At 36.4% G+C, this 21,923-nt stretch overlaps 1 protein-coding gene across 7 annotated transcripts in view; it reads left to right on the forward strand.

Annotated features, from left to right (window-relative positions):
- SLC16A10 (solute carrier family 16 member 10) overlaps positions 1–21,923 on the forward strand; it is a 69,494-nt gene that overhangs the window by 19,317 nt on the left and 28,254 nt on the right. For all 7 annotated transcript variants that reach the window (XM_065056662.1, XM_065056663.1, XM_065056666.1 and 4 more), the window contains one exon: positions 20,206–20,350. In XM_065056662.1, coding sequence (XP_064912734.1) covers positions 20,206–20,350 — 145 coding nt within the window. The remainder of the gene's footprint in view (positions 1–20,205; positions 20,351–21,923) is intronic.

Genomic DNA, 21,923 nt, shown 5'->3' on the forward strand with positions numbered 1-21,923 from the left:
GAGGCAGTCATAGCTTTTATTTTAGGCATGAATGGTTGCATACATTCCTAACATGTGATTTACTTTTTTTGAGATTTGAATTGTTACTGAGTGGTTAAATTGTCAGTGAGCTCAGTGGCATGACTATGGTTGAGAAAACAATCAATCTTGGTATTAAACCTGATCATAAAGGTTTTTGAACAACTGAGTTTAACTTATTGTATTTTTAAAGTAGCATCTTCAGTGATATAATAAATCTTCCAAAGAGAATCAGGAGCTGCTGACATAAATATGTAAATCAACTCTGTAATTATCTCATTAATTTGATGATTAAAATTGATGTTTTATTTACAGTTACCAGCTTAAGCTAGTCAGGAACAAACCTTTATGGTGAACTAAGGAAAGTTTTACTTAACAACAACCATGTTTTTTTGGTATTTCAGTTGTTCTCTTGTTTGTATTTGGTAGCTGTGGACAAGAGAATCTCATTGCATAAAAGCATTCCAGAACCTCAATTTATAATGATGTGCTTGCACAGACATGCGAGAAAGATCTATGACCTTTCAAGTGTCCTGGCAGTAGATTTTAGAGGAAATAGCCCTGCTTGTGAAACTCTTCTAGTTGTGGTGCCTGTATTCCTAGAATCATAGAATAATTAAGGCTGGATAGAATCTCTGGCAACCGTCTTGTTCAACCCCCTGTTCAGAGCAAGTTCAGTCGGATCAGATTACTCAGAGCCCCATCCAGTCAAGTTCAGATAGTCTGCTGTTGCTCTGCGTAACATGTTCCAATGTTTGCCCTTGTAGTGAAAAATCCATGTTCTATTGTCAACCTATGGTGCTCTAGCTGTGCACCTTTGAACAGTGTGTTTCTATTTCCTGTATGTCTTTTAAGTAGTTGTAGACAGCAAAGATCTGTGCTGCTTCTGCCTCCCAAGCCTTTTCTTAAGGCTGAACAAACCAAATTTTCCAAGTCTTTCCTCCTATATTACGTGCCCCAGCCCTCAGTCATCTTGGTGGCCTTGTCCTGCACTCAGTGCCCTTTGTCAGTGTCTGTCTCTTGCTCTGGGTAGCAGAAAACTCAATGCAACTCCAGATACAGCCTTACGTAAGTGGAATGCCTGTGTCCCTCAGCCTGCTGGCAATGCTCCTGCTAATGCAACCTGGAACACAAAAGCAGTCATTTTTTTTTGCTGAAGAGCACACTGCTGACTCAGATTCAGCTTGTGTGCACGTCTCTCATGTCCCTTTCTGCAAATTTGCTTTCTAAGCAATTGACCTGCAGCCTAGACTGGCTTCTGTTGTTTTTTCATCCCAGGTGCTGGACTTTGCTTTCTTTGAATTCCTTCTTGTTCCTGCTGGCACACTTCTCAGCATGTTGAGGTTCCTGCACATAGTAGCTGTGTCCTTCAGCATATCAGTCACTCCTTCCAATGTGGTGTTGTCCGGACTTGGTGCATGTGAAGTCTTTATTTTCATCTGTTACCTCTTTTAAATCCAGGTGTATGGCTTTAATGGTTAACTTCAAATTATTATGTTAATAAGTTATTTATCATCATTAAGACTATAATGGTTAACTTCAAATTATTATGTTAATAAGTTATTCATCATCATTAAGGCTATAACACTATGTATTGCACGATTGTGTATCATGCATGAGCAAATAGAATTACATAAAAATAATAGGTCACGCTTCAAACTGATCTAAGCCAGTGTTCTGTATCCAATAATAGTAACCAATGCTTAAAAAGTAGTCCTTCCTGTTATATACCTTCTTCCCTTCAAAAAGTCAGTGGGTTTTAGACCTGGGAAGTCAGAGAAGCCCACCCTATATCAGTTGCTTCTTGTAAAGTCAGCTAATACCTGTGGCCTTCAGAATGCTCAGTTGTACAGGATGCACAGTTGAATTTATTTTTTTAACATAATTCACACTTCCTTACATTCTGAATGTGCTTTCTGATAACTTTAGGAGTCTCATCCCATTTTTGTTTTTACGAGAAAAAAAAATTCTCCCTCTTATTTTATCCATATATATATATATAAATATAATCTCTCTGAAAACAAACACCACCCCCCAAAAAAATCCCTGCTAAGCTCCCCTCCCAAATAAACAAACTAAACAAAGAACCTAAAACCAACCAAACAAAAACTAAAACCAAATCTGAAACAAAAAAAGCCCCAAACACCCAAACCCCACAACCAAACCAAACAAAAACCCACCATCACCTGCAGTCACCTGAGTTCTTTTCTAAGGGGAGTTTTGTCATTTTAGTCCTTCTCCCTTTTCCAGGTGATTTGTTAATATTGCCAAACAAGGGGACTTAATATGGATTCTTTCTGGATGTTGCTGGCAACTGCTCTCTGTATGCTAATCGACTTATTCTTGTTTCTTTTAGACAGTTTATTCATACCTCTGAGAGCTTTTTCCTCTTGTCCAATGAAACTTTGTTTTTCTAAGGATCTTTTGTGATGGATGAACCTTTTGTTGAAAGCTTCAAGAAGTTCTAAGCAATTAACATTAAACTTACTCTGAATGGCATGTTTAGTTTAGCATATCCAGATAATTCTCTAAGTGATTCTATCTAAACACTGTTTATTTAAATCTTTATTCAAAAGATGCTTAATCAGAATTCATGATTGCTTGATGAATGGTAAGTATTTAAAGCTGCCTTTAGGTATACAAAAGCTCATGATATTCAGCTGTTTTGAAAAGGCCTTGCATCAGATGAGGTGACCTCTTTATTATGGTGAAGAGATACTTCTGTTTTGTTTTAGTGCTTTCTAGAATAAAATTTAAATGAGGAGGGGAAGAACCCTCCTTAAAAAAAAAAAAAAAAAAACAAAAACAAACAAACAAAAAAACCCAAAACAAAACAAAAACCAAAAAAAACAAAACAAAAAAACAAAACAGAAAAACCTTGTAAAAGAGTAAGAACTTAAAAGAAAAAGTGCAAGTTTTATTCTACTTTCTTAAAATGTAGAAATGCAGAAAGCATACTTAAAATCACATTTCTTGAATTGTTTACTGAAGTGCCTTCTATAGAGGTTTAGTTTTTAAAACAGTTCCTAGCTGTATCTCTGCCATGCAAAAATGCTGTGAGGTTTTTTTTTTTAAATAATAAAAAGTTTTTTTTTTAACAATACCTTTATTGTATCTGGTTATGTTAAAGCTATGAAAAGGTTGTGTTCTTCATGAAGCTCCTACCAGCCAGCACCTAGAAGGATATTTAGTTCTTATTGTTAGGAAAACTTTTATTTATGGTCACCAATATTGAAATGTGTGGCATCATCTGTTTGCCTTGGTGGGACTATGTGAAGTTATTCTTTGACTGGGGTTGAGGAGTAGGGGAAAAATACTCTCATGTCTTCTTTCTTGCAGGCTTTTTAAGAGCACAAATGACCCTGTTTGACAGTAGCCATCTTGAATATGAGAAACTTTAGTGAACTTGACCTCTGTCTTTTAAGAGGCTGTCCTTAGTTGTGTTTACTAGAGGAAGAGAAATACTCAAACATTACTGTTTTGTCTTTTTATTTTCAAGCTCCTGTAATTTCTCATATGAAGTCTGTATTATTAAGGGTAAGCTGGTTGCAGAACTACCAGAATCCTTTGTTTTCATTATTGAATATGTTAGTAAGGATTTTTCAAAATTGAGTCACTTCAGAGCTCCTGTAAGTAGAAGCATTGCCTCAAGCTAAGCATGGTGTTGGCAGGAGCTGAGCAAACTTCTTTGTGTAGTTTTTGCCAAAAACCCTAATTCTTGACCTGAAATATCCCTGCTGTTTCCAGCTGTGAGCTTCATGAACGAACACTATGAATTTTGACAAGCTGATCATTATTCAAGCAGAATAATTTATTAGATCAAATTCCTGTCCTAATTAGTTTCCCTTTGTTTTTTAACAAGCTTTACTTTGTTTTTGTTTTCACTTGTTTTCTAACAAGTCTTACTTTCTTGCCAATTTCATTTGGTTGAATAGGTGATCCTAAAAAAAGAGTGAACAAACAAGTGATGTGATGTAGCATTGTCTAGCTTAAATGGAAGGCACTGCATGTAAGTTACTGTCTAAGAATGTATTAAAATGCAACATGATTGAGTTGATGTATGGAATTGTCTGAATTGGTCTTTAAATTGTGAGGTTCATAAACCAGGAATACCCAGGGAGAGAATTAATTAAATTGTAGCTATAAAAGAATGTTCAATTTGGAGTGGCTTGGCATTTAATTTGCTGTATCAGTGTTTTTTTTCACAATAAACTGTTACATACTATTTAGGAAAGCAGGAATTACTCTTGCAGCCAAATCTTCCCCCAAATAGTGGGAAATGTTGAGTCAGACATAAAATGGTCTGCACTAAGGCTAATATGTGTTATTTCCTTGATGCCTGGGTTATATGTGGATGGATGTTGTGGACTGTTCCCTTGGTTGCTACAGGATCATTTTTTCCCTTAAACCGTCCCATTTGTTGTAGCAAAGCTCATTGTAAGCCCTTGAAGGATGAGGAGGTGATGTTTACTTAAAAGAAACCAATGCAAAAATCCACACCAAAAACCAGTTGAACATCCCATAACGCACACTTTTATAAACTCTGTCAATACTCATATACTCAGGAGCATTGAGGCACACACATCCTGTCAAGCAACCAGACCACACAGATGAATGTGTCAAAGTGGTCTTGCTGAAAGTCCTCCCAATTAAACGAGCAATGTCAGATTCCAGCTATCAAATCCTCATGTCTTCTGGGTTCTTCTTAGATCAGCAGTTGTGTGCTAAATTTGGATGTGACTTTTGTACCCTATCTCTGAGTCATTAGGTGAACTCAGTCTTTTGTCTCCCTATCTTGGCTGTCTTACAGCTTCAATCGTATTGTTTACCTTCCCACCATTATCTCTTAACGACTTAAGTCTATAATTTCTCCCTTGTTTTGGTGTAAATGCAGTCCTTGTTTTACTAGCTTGGGTATTTTGAGGAGCTGATATGTAGTTGTGGTGATCTTTGATCTGTTTATCTAGGTGCCTTCTACCATTCTTTCTGGTGTTTCCACACCTGGGCATTCCCATTCATTGTCCAGTCATAGCAGTCTTAGTTTTTCTTACAAAGTGTGTCTACATTTGTCTCTATTTTGTGCTGGTAGCTCCTGATCTCTTACTACCTCTTAAACCACCAGAATGTGCTTCACATGGATTGTCTGACTTGTTAAAATTACTCAGTTTATTAACATAACTTCTGCTACCCATTCTTGTATGAGGCTCTAGCTGGTTTGCTAGAATATTTTTGTTCCTGTCCTGTCATCCAAGAAATCTCTCTAGTCTTCCTTCTCTCCCCTTTCTCGGTGTTTGTGGTTGGTGGTTGTGTTTGTGTTTTTTGTTTGTGGTCTGTGTTTTTGTGTTTTTTTTCCTCCACCTTGCTGGTGCCAGAGGAAATGCAGGACTCTGCTGTCACACAAGCTTCAGGTGCTGGGGCGGGCTTATCAGCTTAATCCTTTTCTTTTTCTTAGTATTGCAGGCTCCTGTCTTGTTCATATGTGCGTATTGCCTCCCCAAGTCTTATTAACCTGCTCAATATTTTGTAATTTATCTTGATCTGTTTCCTCTCAGTAAGCACTCTTTTTTTAAATATAAAGCTATTTATGAATCTGACTGACCGGGAGACCTCTGGGGGAGGCCATTTATTATAGTGCAACTGAGATGTCTTCTTCCCCTATGATACAATTTAGCACTTCTGGTGCCCTATCAATTAGCTATATAGTAGCTGGAAATAGGTGTTACAGTAGCTCTTTGGGAGGATGAGCTTGTTCCTGAAGGAACACGATGTGAAAACTGCTTTGTTAAAATGGTGGGATTAAAACTGAACTTTAAAAATTAGAACTGTCTTGTTTAGACAGCTCTGAGATTTACTCTGTCACTGTTTTTTTCATCAGCTTGTTCACCAGACCTGTTGGAAGAAGGAACTAATTATTCTTGTATGACAAATGGAACTTCCTGAAAATACAAAATTGGACCAGAGGGGAAGGACTAGTGTATTTTAAATATGACTATAGTGCTTTTTTTTCCTTTTCTGAGTGTTTGGGAAAATATCAGGCCAGATTTGACAGCCTGAGAGCAAGGCTGCTGCAGCTGTGTGTAGCTGGTCTAGCCAGTAGTGAGACTGAAGATGTATTTCCAGGAGGCACGCTTGGACAGAGTGCTCATGTATACCATATATACACATGTATACATGGCTGACCACACATATGAACTGATAGACACTCTTATAACAACACTCACATGAATACATCACTAACGGCCTCATCCTACTCCCTTCTCTAGCTGAACAGAATGGAGCTCTGCTAGGAAGAAGTGTGTGTGTGTATGTATCTATATTTATAATATATGTATACATGTTTGCAGTGTGGATCCCTCCAGGTGTTGGGCTTGCACACCTGTGCACACAGATGGCCTGGCCCTTGCTCAGGAAAAGGTTAGAAAGGAATTTAGCAAGAAGACAGGACAAGCTTTGCTGATCAGGCATAAGGCATGGACAGATGAGTGTACTAAGCAGCAAACTGTTTACATGTGACCAGTCCTTTTTCTCCTGTTAACCCCTTTATCTGCCTCTGCCCCCGCTTCTTACTCCCCCATCCCGGGCTGGTGCTATCAGGGCAGAAGGCTCCAGCTGTGGGCCTGGGAGCAGCCAGGGCAGGATGTTATTTGGGCTTTCCCCTGTCATTGCCTCTCTGGTGGGTTTGCAGATTTTTTTTTTTTATTGCATAACCCAACACCGTGCAAATGGATCTTGATGGAAGACACAGTCTGATATCTGTTAAGCTTGGTAGCGGTGCCTGCAGCAGGCGTTTGACCAAGCTCAGGGTTGTACTCTGTGAGCAACAGAACTAAAATATTTTGTTTAGGTTCTTATATGTAGTAAATGTAATAGCAATATTCCATGTTCTGTTGCTTTTTCTGTGTTTTCTTCTCTTGGCAGCTGTAATTCGTCAGTGGAAATAGTCCTGTGTCTTCAGCTTTTTACATCATTATGAGAGCTAGAAGCTTTCTTTATGTTCTAGAATACCAAAAATCCCTGTACCTGTCACATGGCTGTTTTCTGTGAAGTTTGGATATGTATTATATACACGTTATTATTATTTTTAATGTTAATATAATAGTTATTCATGTCTTCTAGTAACAGTTACTGTTTATGATGTAAAAGCATTTTTGGTAGGTTTAATGTTACTTCTTCTTTTCCTTCCCCTTAAAGTTAGAAATAGGGAATATTAGTTCACTTGATCATTTAGAGTTAAGATCTGACTGCAAAGATGGCCAATTGTTGCTGTAATTCCTTAACTGATCTAGTGGGGTTACTGTTCTGGGAACAGCATTAGAGTAGACATGGTTGTAGAAATGATAGTAGCTAAGCTACTTGGTGCTTAGATTGCAAGCTGATAAAATGAAACCACATTTAAAATGCTAAGACTCTTTTAAGAAATTAGAATGCAATGTTAATGGATGGAGATTGATCCTTCAGCAGAAAGACTTGAGTGCTTTCTTTTTTTTGATAATAACTGTTATATTATTCTATAATCTACTATTATGCAATATAACTGGAAAAAATCTCTGTACTGATTGTATACCAGTTCTTGCCATTGACACAAAAATGGCTGAGTCACTGCAAGAAAGTGTTTCAGATTTGCACAGCTTAAGTGAGACTGTTGCAATTGGTAGGCAGAATGGTGGATTTAGGCTTGTTTTCAACAAATATAGAGATGAAGATTCTCTAGAAAACGATTAAAGAGTAAGGCATTGAAACTCCCTAAGGTTTTCCAACTCTAATCAGATATTCAAAGGAGATAACTGATTCCAGCAGTTTTCTTGACTAAATTTTACAGTTTCTCTTAAAAGAAAAAAAGACTTTTCGTACCCTAAGGCAATAATGAATGATTTTTTTTTTTAAATCCAGGACTTCAGAGAAAAAAAATTTATACTGGGCAGTGTGTGCCTGCATCCATTTGCTCGTGGTGGGTACAAAGAGTCTTTTCAATACAGCTGCCCAGAAGCTGTAAGAGCTAAAAGCATCAGTGAAAAATGGGGGAGGAAATGAACAGCAGTATGGTTGGCTCAAGTTTTGTAGTGTTGTACCTGCTTATTTTATAAATAAGAGCTTTGGACTTCAGATATGTTTTTTAGAATACAGCAGAGTATTCAGCAAAACCATTTGGTTTGTTGTAAAGATTGTGGGATCTTTACTAAGTGAAATTATTATTTCTTTAAATGAATCTTCAGAAAGTTGTCTCTAAATCAAACCTTGATGTGCTTTTTTTTGGGTGGGGTAGCAGGTATTGTAGTTTTGGTAAAGGATCACAAATAGGTGGATCCAAAGTAAAAGAATAAATAACGTAGTAGGAATGTTATTGGAATAGAAAGATGTGTTTCTTGAGTTGAAACCCAGATTTATTCAAGATATTGTTAATATATGCTTTTTACTTTATGTGCTTTACTACTTTTTTTACTAGATTTTACCTATATTACCCTACTGTGAATTTGACTGATTTTCTCCAAGTTGAGTCTGTTTTGCCTGTGATAGTAAGTAGTTGAGTTATCTGTCCCTGTCCTTATCTTGTGAGTCATTTGTTGGTTTTCTCCCCTCCCCACCCTGTCCAGCTGAGGAGGGGAGTGATAGAGCTGCTTTTTGGTGGGTACCTGGCATCCAGCCAGGGTCAACCCACCACAGATTTAAATTCTCAGCTGTAGAATATGAATTTGAAGTAAATATGATGCTCCTTTAAAATAGTTTTGAGGAAGTGTTTGCTTTCATGTTTGACTCAGAGTTTCCTAAGAAACACTTTAATGGTTGGGAGAAGGTGACCTGTGATTCAACAGCTTAATGGGAAGTTGTTTTTTTTAAGTTTGTACTTTATTAACTGTAAATATAATCTAAATTTTAAGTTACCTGTGTTGTTTGCAGTGTCTGTCTGGAGACGTTAGTCAAAATCCTGTTGGTATAAATAAATATGAATAAATAAATGTGTAACCTCTTGCTTTTGATTTTTTGCAAACTGGGTATTACACTAGATGGGACAGATGCTAACTCTAAACCTGTGAAGAAGTAACTTCAACAAGCTGTAGTTTGTATGTCCTGTATCTGTCAGACTGATTTATCTCATTTGCGTGTATGAACCATTATGTATCCAGCAAGTCAAATTCATGAGGGTCCCTCAACTGTATATCCAAGATAAAATTACTTTGTGTGTGAAAAGTAGCAATTTGTTCAGGTTTTCTAGAGGTATGACAACCTGGGCATTTGGATTGCTGGAAATCAGATACAAGATAACTTCTGGAGTAGTTGAGCTCTAAATTAAGGAGAAATAGTTTATTGTCCCAGAGTGTGATATTGGCAGACTTGAGAGTTTTGGGTGGAGATGAGGAAGAATAACAAGGTGAAGAGTTACAGTGGCTGGTTTACTTGGTTACAGGGATTACAGAGTGCACAAGCTGAGTCATGGGTGTGTAACTGATACCAAGGCCACATGCTGACATAGAGAGATAGAGAATTACCTTGTCATATATGCTTTTCTCGTATTTGCTCTTATCAAGCTTTCCATGCAGATGATCCCCTCTTCCTATTAAGTCTCTGAAAGGGACAACATTTTATTCTGTTTGTTTGCTGTGCAAAAACTTATACCCCTGTTATTTTACTTAGTTTTCAGTATTTGAAGGGAAGAGGATAGGAAATACGGGCAAAAAAATATGATGCATGTAAATCTTCCATTTATCTTCGCTTGTGAAAACAACACTTAAGAATTAGTATCACTTTAAAACAGTCTGATTTTGGATTTGTATTTCCATTTGGCAGTGTTTTTATAATGAGATTCTTTATATGTAAATATCGAGGAAGAAATTAAGCATTCCTTGTGAAAGATAGGCATACTGAACTTCTTGTCACCTCACTTTACCTTTAAGATTGCTTCTTGTAAAGTCAGCTGTAGATTTCCACATAACTCATAGAACAAAATGTTACAATCCCAAAGACAGAATTTTGCTGTAGAATTCAATGTTTGCACTTGTAATACTGAATGCAGGCACATACTTCTGAACACTTGTCTGTTTTTTTGATTGAAATGTCCTGTTTCAAAATAGACATTTTCATTTCTATATAAATGCAGATTCTTCCCCTCTAAAGCAGATGCTAGCTCAACAATAAGATTTTACCTTGAAAAATATTTACCTGTTAAAGCATCTAAATGATTTGTCCTACAATAATTTCTTCTTAGGTTTTTTGTTCTATGTAATAGTATTTTGGGTTTGGTTAGTGTACCTTCCTTCTTTACGGTAAGTTGTTTCTGAAAATGGGGACTTGTTTGCCCATAAAGCCCTAAATGGGATGCTTTTAATGATAGTGGGTGGATAGTGGGGAATGGTGGTTTGTAACATTAGGAGGTCTTTTAGCTAACAGTTTGAGCCTTGAAGATGTGGATTTGAGGCCTAAACTGAGTTTAGTTATTCAGTGGGGACCTACAGAACATAAGGGCAATATGTTGATGTAATCAGAGAATATACGCTGTTACCTGTACTGAGGATGCTCATGAGGTCACTGAGATGTGATGGGGTCTCTTAGTCAATTTTGATGGACTCAGAATGATCTTTGCTTGTGAAAAGTTAGTTTGTGAGGTGCTTGATGGAAAACTCTGCTTCTGAACTTCAAATAGCACACCCAGCTTGTGAAGTCAGATATTTTTCTTGTTTGTTTGTATCTTCAACATGGTCTCACAAGGACTTCTGATGCTGTAGAAGTGAAATGTATGCTCTTGCCATTTGAAAGGCAACCTTGATTTGTGTGTCTTGCCTCAGTGCGCTTGAGGTGGGGGAAAGAAGATGACTAAGTGGCTCCATTTAAGTCTTGAGGTCTAATCTGTGCTATAGCTCTAAAACATGAGAGTGTTGCATGACACATTTAGTTGCAGATGTGTTTGGAATGTGTCTGTAACTGTTGGTTGTGAGAGCAGTTATGATTAAGCCTTTCTGGCAAATCAGGCTGTCATCTTTGAAGTTAATAGCTAATGCTTTCCTACATAGAATGTTACTGATCCTAAATCAAAACAGAACATGATGCTTGGTCTTCAACTGTTTGGTATTAAAAAAAAAAAGAAACCAGTGCTAATTTGGGAGGAGAAGGAAGGAAAGAAAGATAAAAATGTGCCTGGAAAACAGTTCTGGAATTCAGTTTTTTTAGATCATTAGTTAAAAACATGATTGTGCCTTGAAAACTGTCTTAAGACAGTCAGCAGAAAACATTCTTGTATGACTTCTAAAAGGAAAAACAAGTGGTTATAGCCATTTCTTATCGATTTGTTCCTTGTTTATTCTTCCTACCACAGCATTTTCAGACTTTATTAAGTGTCAAAGGTCAAGCTCAGTTTGCCATGGAATCTAAATGCATGTGTTTTTCTGTTAATAATTGACTTCAGCCTTCCTTTAAAGGTTCCTGAAGGCTTAATACTTATAATCTCTACCAGCAATGTTTTGCCTAACTGCACTTTTTACTTTAGAGCTTTTGTTTTAGCTTTTACTAACTTAAACATTTATTTCCCTCTAACTTTAGCAGTATCTCTAGTAGTAAAAGTTGTTTGCCTGTAAGAACGTCTTTAAGTGTTTTATGTTCCATTTTGTGCCTTATAGTTTGAAGAAAGTGTCATGATCAGTTTCCAGTGGTACTTGGCTTCAGATTCACCATTACTATCTGTTTTTTTGATTTGTTAAAGGAGGAGTCAACACACAAAAGCCCCCACAACTCTGCCTAACCTTGTGTTATTACAGTGAGTGTAAATTAGATGGTAGCTAAGTAATCAGCTAGTTGCAGTGATACGGGTTGTTTTGTCAGTGCATGAATATTTTTCTGTTTTACTGCTGTTTGTGCTCACAAGGACTTGATTTCAGTAGAAATTCTGATCTTGAGTTGTCATAATTTACAGAGGCAGAGGGTGAAACTGTTCTAGTCCTATTTTTGTAAGTGGCAAGCTGGGGGAGGGTCATGTATTAAGGATATACATGAAATCTCTTCTGGTACTAGGTCTTTCACTTATTTCACATCATGTCAGAGAACATTTATGGTGTAGAAAGCCTTGGAAGAAATTGGTGTATGTTCTGACTTGATGTAGTGTGTGGGGGTTGTTTTGTTTCTTACTCCTGCTATTTGAGCTTATTTTGCGAATTTTACAATATATTGGCAAGTTTGTTGCTTTTCACCTTGTTGCGTTAAGATTAAAGTGGCACACATATACCCAAAGTAGCATTTTTCACTGTCATAAGGCACATGTATGGAAGAGATGCTGTGCATAAGCACAGGAAAGCTTGCAGCTGTTTCTAAAATCTGAGTTTCAATCTCTTCAAAACAAAATGATTAAGGCAATCTGAAAAAAAGATATTATGCTTTCATGGTTGTGATATGGAAACAGGGTGTCTGTTCAAAGATCTCTTTATTGGGATGCAGTGGATCATACATAGTTCTTGGTTTCAGACTTGTAACTACTGGTATCTTGCAGTAATAAGGTTATTCAATAAGACTTGTTGCTCAGGAACAAGAAAAAAAGTGTGTGGGGGAAACAGTCTTGTATTCCTGTTGTATACTTCTGCTAGTCCCTGGTTCATAAATCTTTGTGTATTGGCCATGATATCTTCGAATGTGTTGTGCAAATCTGATTAGATCTTGAATAGACTTTAAGAATCAGAATTATCTGTAAAATATAGCTTTGATATCCAAAAGAGATAGTATTTCTTCTTCACAGAAAGGATTGTCAGGCACTGGAATGGGCTGCCCAGAGAAGAGGTTGAGGAGGTGTTTAGAAGACATATTGATGAGGGTCTTAGAGGCATGGCTTAGAGGTGGATTTGACAGTGCTAGGTTAATGGTTGGACTCAATCTTGAAGGTCTTTTCCATCAAAATTGTTCTATGATTCTGTTTCTTTGTGCTAAATTCTTTGCCCAAAATATTTTAGTTTTCATTTAAATTGGGATTTTTTTTTAAATAGTGTTGCTTAAAGGGAGAGCCTAGCTTGGACATCTGCAAACTATGTACTTAAAGTAAGCAAACTGAAAACTGTAGTCATGTAACCTGAGTTCAGAGTATAGGATACTTCCTGTGGCAGCATTATGTCACGAATTTATTTTTAGTCCTTAAACACATACTTTCTCTAATGAGATCAGCAGATCTCCTTTGAATAGAACAAGCAGTGCACTTTTTTGACGGTAGGAATTCTAAATGCGTCAATACATGCATTTCAACATCTGCTTTCCTTTCCTGCTGACATACATTTCTATGATCTGTGGATTGCTCAATAATGGGAACAGCTATGTGGAAATTCAGTTGCTCTCCCTTTTGTACCCAGAGCTAATGAAATTCCTCAGAGTCCATGAGAAGCTACTGAGCAGTCTCAAACAATTTTTACAGGCTTGTGTAAGCAAGGCACATAGCACAAGGCATTTCACACTGTCTCTGGGTAGTGATAGGTTGGATAAAAATAGGGTTGGCAGTCTCCAGGAGGCTGACTGACAGAGGCTCTCTGTGGATGTGGGAGGATGTTCTGATACTGGCTGGGTCTAATGGTTCTGTGTTGCTCTGTTGGTTACCCAACATCTATTGAATAATTCCCTCTTTTGGAAATTACTAGCTTTTCCCTGGAGAAAGAAAAATAGATAATGAATAGAAGAGGATATATCTGGACTGCATTAGGCAAAAGGTAATCCTGTGCTTCCTTTATCCCAAAGGATAATTAAGAGATTGAGGAAAAAGTTATCACAGAAAATTGCTTGTTCCATCTTAAATAGTATATGCAGTTCTGACTACCCTGTCTTGGAAAGAGTATAGTACAATTAGAATCAATGTAAAGGAGGAAGAGGGAAAAGTATATTCTCTATACTAAGTCAAGAAGATGCATAATTTTGGAGAAGAAACTAGCATGAACAGATTTGATAAAGGCATATAAAAATCATAGGTTGCAAGAAGACGTTTAGATGAGATGACTAATTCTTCTGCTGTAAGAAATATGAACTCTAAAGTATGAGCAGGTTCAAAAAAAGGGAAACTAATTTTTTGTTATGCTGGTGTCTGAGCATGTTCTGGAACTGATTTACAATAAAGTGCAGTTAAGCCAAAGTAGTATTGATGGAACTAAATGTTCTTGAAGAATGGTTAGATGCAACTTTCTGCGTAGGGAGTTTCTAAGCTGCTTATTGCTGGATGTTGAGAGAACATAGCCGTGGAAAAAGTATTGCAGGATGCTAGCCCTTTTTCAAATGTTCTTTGTCTTAAGTATTTTGTAGTGATCAGAAACAGGATACTAGGCTAAATCAGTCTGTGATCCACACAGTACTACATTTATTTCTTTCTTAAAAACAAGTGCCATGGAAATGTGATTATGCAGGCAAGGAATTATTAATACTAGCTGCAGATGAGCGAATTATCTCCAGAAATAACTTTGAACAACCACTTCTATTTCCTCCAAAACAAGATCTCTCAAATTCCCAAGCTACACTCATAATGAATTTTCTTATGGAAGCCAACCTTCCACTTTGATGAAGAGAGTATCCTTGTATGTAAATGGCTGTAATAGAAGTGGAGGTCCTTCACACAGCTCGTAGTTGAATTATGGAGTAGTTTGCTGTAAGATTTTGCAGATGCTGAAGATGTGTAAGTGTTCCAGGAGAGGATGGCAGTTCTTAGAGGAAAAATTGCCAGAATATTGATAAATACACTGGAGGAAAAAAGTAATGTTTAGTAAGAAAAGCAAACAACAACAACACCCAAACAAACACCTGGCTTATGAAGTCCATCAGCTGTTAATGGTTTGAGGCTGGGGGAGTACATATAGGCTTCCTTATTCTTGCATAAATCATAGCTAATAGCTTAATGGAAGCATGAAGGTGTTCATACTGTAAATATTGTCCTTTTCTTCAAGTATACTTATAAAATACAAGGAAATCCTCCTAAATACTATTAAAGTTGAGCTTTCAGAAGTTACTAAGTGCCATTGCTTAAGCAGTTACATTAACTCTGCATTATGATTTTATTATAATAGGCTACTTCTGTGCAAACATTTTCAGTGTGAGACAGTGAAACATTTTTAAACATCTTCCATTCATATAACTTGGCCTACATTGTTTATTTTACACAATCATTTTCAAATAACTGATTTCATAGAAATCTGTTTTGTAGAGTACTTTCCACAAAACAAGAACTTCACACACTTGAAGTATGAGAGAAATATTATTTCCATCTTATAAATCAAAAGAGTGTCTCTGAAGCAGTTTGTCTCTGATTCTGTACTTTCTGCTTATTACAAGTCAACACAAGAATTTCTTACTTTCCAGCATAATTATAGTTTGTATTTACAGTATTGGTGGTATAGTATGGCGTGAACTACTGTACTGGTTACATAGTGAGATGGTGGGAGAACAGATTTTTAGGAAGAATGTGTGACAGTAAAGGAGACATACTGGTTTAGGGGATGGTTGGCCACTCTTTTGCAAGTGCTTAAAAACTGTGTGTGCATGAAAATCTGTTGTATTAAATGGAGAAAGTTTAGAGTTTTGGTCTCACTTTCCACCATCTGAGCCTCTGTCTTAGTATGTGTAGTGCCAAACAAATTACTCTGCAAGCTATCCAGTGAACTGTATTTATACTGCTATCTTGGTTTGCATGAGCTACACAAACATGCATATCTGATTTTTTTTTTTTTTTTTAATGTGGGGAAACAAAATATTTTTAGTTGATTTTTTGAATCCTCAATTTAAATTTTCTTCTCTTCCCTTACCTTAAATCACTTGCCTTCCAGACAGTAGCTTTTTGTTCCCTATCTGCAGCAGAAAATTCTCAGGGGAAGATGTTAAAAGCATTCTTTGAAGTTCATTAAAGAATAAAGGGTGTTATCACTGTGTTAAGCCAACCACTTGAAAAGCACTTGTGAAGATAAAACTGAGAAAATTCTTAATCTAATATATAGAAAAAATTTGGTTGTAAATAGGAATGCTATGGATGAGTAGCCTTTATTTAAATTTATGCACTATAAAGCATTCCAGTGTGATATGGTATTAATGCTTTCTTTTCTGTTGTCTCGTAAGTCCTAGTGCTTGAGTCTAAAGAATGAACTAAAACACGTAACAGCTTGGTAGATAAATATGTATTTAATAATCCAGCTGTGATGATGGGAGTGATTTTTGTAAATGCTCAGATATTAGATATTGTATTTATTGCTGAAGACAAAAGACATTCTATTTAAACTGGCTGACTTTTAAAAACTCATGGTAAAATGGCAGCATATTTGTGGAATAGATAGTATAGTTTCTTAGTTGAACAGAAAAATAAAGAAATATGAGAACACGTACTCAGATCTGTTGTGTGTTTCAAAGGCATAGAAACAGACTTTCCATTGTAGATGCTATCAATAGCCTCTCTGGCCTTCTAGGGAAGCTTGGGAATTGGTTGTTCTGCAATTATGTGTTTTGAGGAGTTAATTCTTGACTCCTACTGCATCAAGGAAGGCTTTAAGTTCTTCAAGTAGGAATAGCTTTTCTATGGCAATCAGAATGTTTTATATATGAATATGAATGCAGCTATATGTAGCAATTAGGTGCTGTATTACTATCTGAATTAGCAGCTCTGGAATATTGCCAGCTTGTGGCCAGGAGAGCAGCCAATAGCCCGGAGGAGAAATGTTTTCATTAACTGCTCTAAAGAGCTCTCATTATCCTGGCTAGCTGCATTTGTAATTTTTCATATTACTTATTTGGGACAACTGTTGTAATTTCTATTTAAAAAATGTGGAAGACAATTCATAGAATCTCTTTCATACTGAGTGAAAAAGTGTAAGAACGCTAGAAAACCTAGCTGAACGAAGCCAAACTTACTTGGATCTATTTAATACATTTTATATCCATTAACTTCTTTATAGGATCAACATACTGCAGGAGGAATTATGTATCTTAAGGAAATTAACACTTTAAACAGGCTATTCTGTTATTATCGTCATTCCTTTTAGTGCTAGATTTCTTCGCAGAGGACAAATAAAGTAAATTTTCTTGAACTATGTATTCATGTGAAGTTAAAGAACATAATTTTCATTAAATAATAAACCTGTTCATATGAGTCATGCCAGCAGCATATTGTTAGTTACATTTCTGTAGGACTGAAGAGCCTTGTATTGATTTCAAGTTAAAAGGTTCCAGTTTCCATTAGGTAGGTAAGTGGTAGAGCATGGGTTTCCACTTCTGCAGTTTAATTGCAGTGTCATTCTGAAATGCTTCAGATAAGGCCATTGTCCTTCCGCTTAACTGTCTATTGTATTGAAAATCTGTGGGAAGCATTTTTCTCTTTCAGGCTTCGCCTCTCATTGTAATAAGGAGAGGATCAAGTGTTAATAAAGGCATGTTTCTTTCAGTAGTACCTAGAAGCATCAAGAGACATAGTCAGTATTTTGTTAATTGAATGAAATTTGAGCTGAACATTTTCACTTTGGGCTTTTATGTACTGATTATGTTATTAGCTCTGTAAGACATTAAAAAGTACTGTAAACTATTTGGTTACACTGAGAATGCTACTTGAATCCCAGCCTGTGCTAAGTGGAAATTACAACTGTTGGACTCTGAATTCGTGGCTCTGAAGTAGTTTAGTCTTACTTGATGCAAGCTACTTAAACTCTATTTCAGTTGCCCAGTTTCTTTACCTGTTTGTGGGTGGGACGCCTGTACCTGCCCATGTGAGACTGGATTCTCATAACCAGTGATTTCTGGTGGGCTTGTCTAGTGCCACAGTTGCCTTTGTCTTCTCATATTGAGGCAGGAAGGCTGGCAGGAGGTTCAACCATTCCTTGCTACTGTCATACCACTATGAATCTGATGACAGTGAGTCTTGTAATCCCCACTTCTCAACTTCAAGCTGTGTTTTCTTTTGGCCTTGCAGATATACCAGGTGCCACGGGTACTCTATGATTCTTGATGCTGCCCTGCAAGTCATAAAGTGCTGAGGACTGGTGGTGGTGGACCTACCATTGATTTGGGGGGGTGACAAGAAGCCATGGATCTTCTACCTCCTAGTGTTTGCAGTATTATTTGGATAGCAGAACTGCAGGGGATCTATATAGCTCACTCTGGGAAAGACAAAATCATAAAATAATTTAGGTTGTAAAAGACCTTTAAGATGGTCAAGTCCAACCATTAACAGTATTTGAGGTGTGGCCTCACCAGTGCCAAGTAGAAGTGGACAATTACTTCCCTAGTCCTGCTGGCCGCACTGTTCCTGAGACAAGCCACCATGCTGTTGGCCTTTTTGGCTCATGTTCAGGTGGCTGTCAACCAGTACTCTAAGTAAAAAGACGAAGACTCTTGTAGAAGTTGGACTTCTTAGAAGCTTTGCAGCTGGCTGGTTTCCAGGCTGTGTTAGAGTATTTACTCCTTCTGACTTCTGCTTGCAAATGGTAGTTGATACAACATTATCTTGCAATATCAGGAGCTGCCTGGGCTGTAACGTGGACAAATCTGTCATCTCTTGCCACATCCAAGATGTGTTTGAGCCTTCCTTGACTGCAGAGGAAGAGAAAGGACAGACCTTTCATAAATTCGGTCTTTGTCTTTCAGTCAGTGACACGGAGGCCTTGTTCTTCCTAATCCTTCCTGCTCTCCCTTCATACAGCTGTGTTTCTGCTGCAGAGGTGCAAGTCTGGCAGGGCTATCTTCACTGGGTTACTCATACCCAAGAAATGCAGCAAATACCCATGAAAGTACCTCGCTCTTCTTCAGATTGTGCCTTGAAACTCCATTATATTTATCACATGTTCAAAAAAAACCCAATAATATCCCCCCTCACCCTAAACAGTTAGGTCATAGTTTATTGTTTGTCCTAAAATAAAGACTTCATTTCTTGTAGTCTTACATCTGTTTTTCCTCTAACCATCTGTTCTCTTTTGTCTTTCATTTATATTGTAAACTCTTAAGAAATTTTTTTTGCTTGTTTGTTTTGCTCTGTTTTCTTTAGTGCCTGGCACAATGAGTATTTACCAATGCACAGAGCTCATTGGAGCTTTAAGAACACTACTTCTAAGTCTTGGTATCGATATACTTGCAAATATTCTTCATTATGTCTCTTGGTTATATTTTTTTTCAGATAACTTTAATTTCCCTTGTCTATGAATCACAGTTATTTAATATAACTGTCTTTAGGAAAGATATTGTAAATAAAATTAAGATTTAAACCCATTCCATATTGAAAGAGTTCTTTCTTCTTCCATAAAATTAAAAGCTGAAATATTTTTTTCTAATGCATCTTGCCTTAGCAGCTTTTTCCACTACCTGTTTAGACATTTTTTTTCCAAACAGATGGAGGCATTTATTCACCTGAATATATTTGTTTTAACTGTTGTTATGGCAGCTTGGTTTACCTCTGTGCCCTGGGAGAACTCAGTGTAACATCAGTATTTCATATTTGGAAGAATGTTTTCTTGCTCTTGTCTAATCAGTGTGGTTCTGAACCCCTGTACAAAGTGAAGCAGAAAGTTGACTTTTAATTGTAAATCAAATTCTCTTCTAAGTTGTTTGAAGATATTTTTGGTACACTTGGAATAAAACCCACACTTCTGGCTGAATCTTCAGTGTACTCACTTGAACTGAATCTTAATGCTTTAAAGACTCATTTATAAACAAAGTAGAGTTTGAACCATGTCTGTAAAGCTGGAGTACTATCAGATGTATTCACATTTTCCCATTGTGTATGGAAATGGTTGTACTGGCTCAAGTTCTTTTAGTTTTAAAGTAAAATTGCTGGTTTACTCATTAATGTTGGGTATGATCTAGATCTATGTAGTTAAAATTTGTTATTTTTTTAATCAATCCTAGCTGTTTAAAGTCTAGTATTAAATCAAGTGAAATGTGGTATCTTTAGTGGACTAGTCATCAGTTTGAATATTAGGTTACTTGCTGCAGGAATACTTGTGTGTTGTTTTTTTGTTTGTTTGTTTTAAAGAAAAAGTAATAACTTCAGTAGCTATTTGCATTCCTTGGGCTGATGAAGTTTAAATTAGTTGATTCTGTAATTTTGTAAGGCTTTTAATTTTTACCATGTTAGGTAATATATTTTAATGTATTTAAACATTTTAAAAGTAGTTACCCAGTTGTTTCACTTTAGTGTTTTTTTTTTTACTGTTCTAAAACAAATACTATCTGAAAGCTGAAATCTCTTGGTTTTCTAAAATGCTGTCTTTTTCTATTCTGCAGCATGGGTGACCTCTCTTTCTATGGGAATGGTCTTCTTCTGTTCTCCAATAGTCAGCATATTCACAGACCTGTTAGGCTGTCGAAAAGTAGCTGTTACTGGAGCTGCAGTAGGATTTATTGGACTCCTTTCAAGTTCTTTTGTCAGGTAAAAATTTCTTTGCATTCAAAGTACTTCATAAATTTTACATGGTCCCATCAACAGAATACGAAGGGATAAGCAGTGCTGTTTTCTGTTATCTGTTACAGTAGAAACCTTGTTTTATTTGTTTTCATTTTTTCTTTCAAACTATGGCTTTTGGAAACTCCAAGTGATATTTTCAACTTCAAAAGTAATTTTAAAATTATGCATAACAGCACTCCCTGTTCAACTGGAGTCACTATGTATAAATGTATGAACAAGACTAATGCTATAAGATCAACAGCATTGTCCTGGATAAGCTGCTTGTGTGGGGTTTTTTTTTGATACATGCTGTTTTAGCAAGTACACAAACATTTTTTTTTTTTTCCTGTGTCCTCTCCTTGTCTCTTATTTTCTTCTAAAATACTGTTTAAATGTTGATAAATATGCAGTAGGACTTCCAGGAAGGTGTTAATATTTCAGTCAAATTTGATGTTTACTTCTGTTCTTAGTGGTCCAATTGCCAGACACCAAGACAGTGAAACCCTTGGTATAATGACATATACTTAGGGTTTATTTGCTTTATTAAGAAAAAAAATTTGTTTGAATTGTTGATCTGACAATCAAAAGCAATATTCAAAAGAGTTCCCTACATAAATGAAAATGTATCTATACAGACAGGCTTGTGAATGTGTTTTCTGTGCCAGTGCTCTGAACTAGACAGGTGTGAGCTGGATGGATGAATATCCATGCTGTGTGGCACTATGCCCAAGTTAATGTGTCTAGTTTGGGCATATGTCCCCTAATTTGAAAACATATCCACAAATTTACAGGAACAGAAGACAAATAGTTCTGTCTTAGGTACTGATACTAGTGTTTGTTTATTCTTGAATTAACTTATATTTATGGGGAAAAAAAAGCTTTGTTTTTTTGTTACTTGAGCAAGTTTCTGATCTTTATTTTTTTTCTTGGTTAATCCAAGTAGAAGTATTTTGCTTAACTAAGTTTATTAAAGCAAACAAAGAAAACCAAAATAATAACAAAACACTTCCTAGATGTGTTTTAAGAGGCTTGTTACCACGTGTGAAGTAAAAACGAAAAGAATGCATCTTGGGGGGGAAGTCTTTCTTCCCTTTTGCTCCCCAATAGTGTGTTAAGTGATGAATACTAAAACAGTCTCATTATTATAAATTAAACATATTGATAAAGGAAAGCTGATTTTTTCCTTTGAACAAAATGCTGTTGTCTGTGTTTCCCTGATATCCATTGGAGCAAGGGCACAGAAGAGGCATGTGAAAGTAGTTTTTTGTAAAGGTTTTAGAAATATTTAAACTTGAATTCTGTTTTAGAATTTGAGGAGTACATTGAGAGGACAGGTGAATTCTTGTTAGAGCACATGCCACATAAATGTGCATTCTTAGTGTTTCATTGTTACTTACATGAACATGATATATGCCTATGATGATATCAGTTAATTGAGTATAGTTCAGATATAGAAGTCAGTGTTCTAAAAGTAAAATACAGTAGATAAATGTAAATATTATTTACTGCTTTTATTACATACTGACTTAAAATAAGTTTTATCTCTTAGGAAGCTGAC

Source organism: Columba livia, chromosome 3 (genome assembly GCF_036013475.1).
Source record: "Columba livia isolate bColLiv1 breed racing homer chromosome 3, bColLiv1.pat.W.v2, whole genome shotgun sequence".
Lineage (NCBI taxonomy): Eukaryota > Metazoa > Chordata > Aves > Columbiformes > Columbidae > Columba > Columba livia.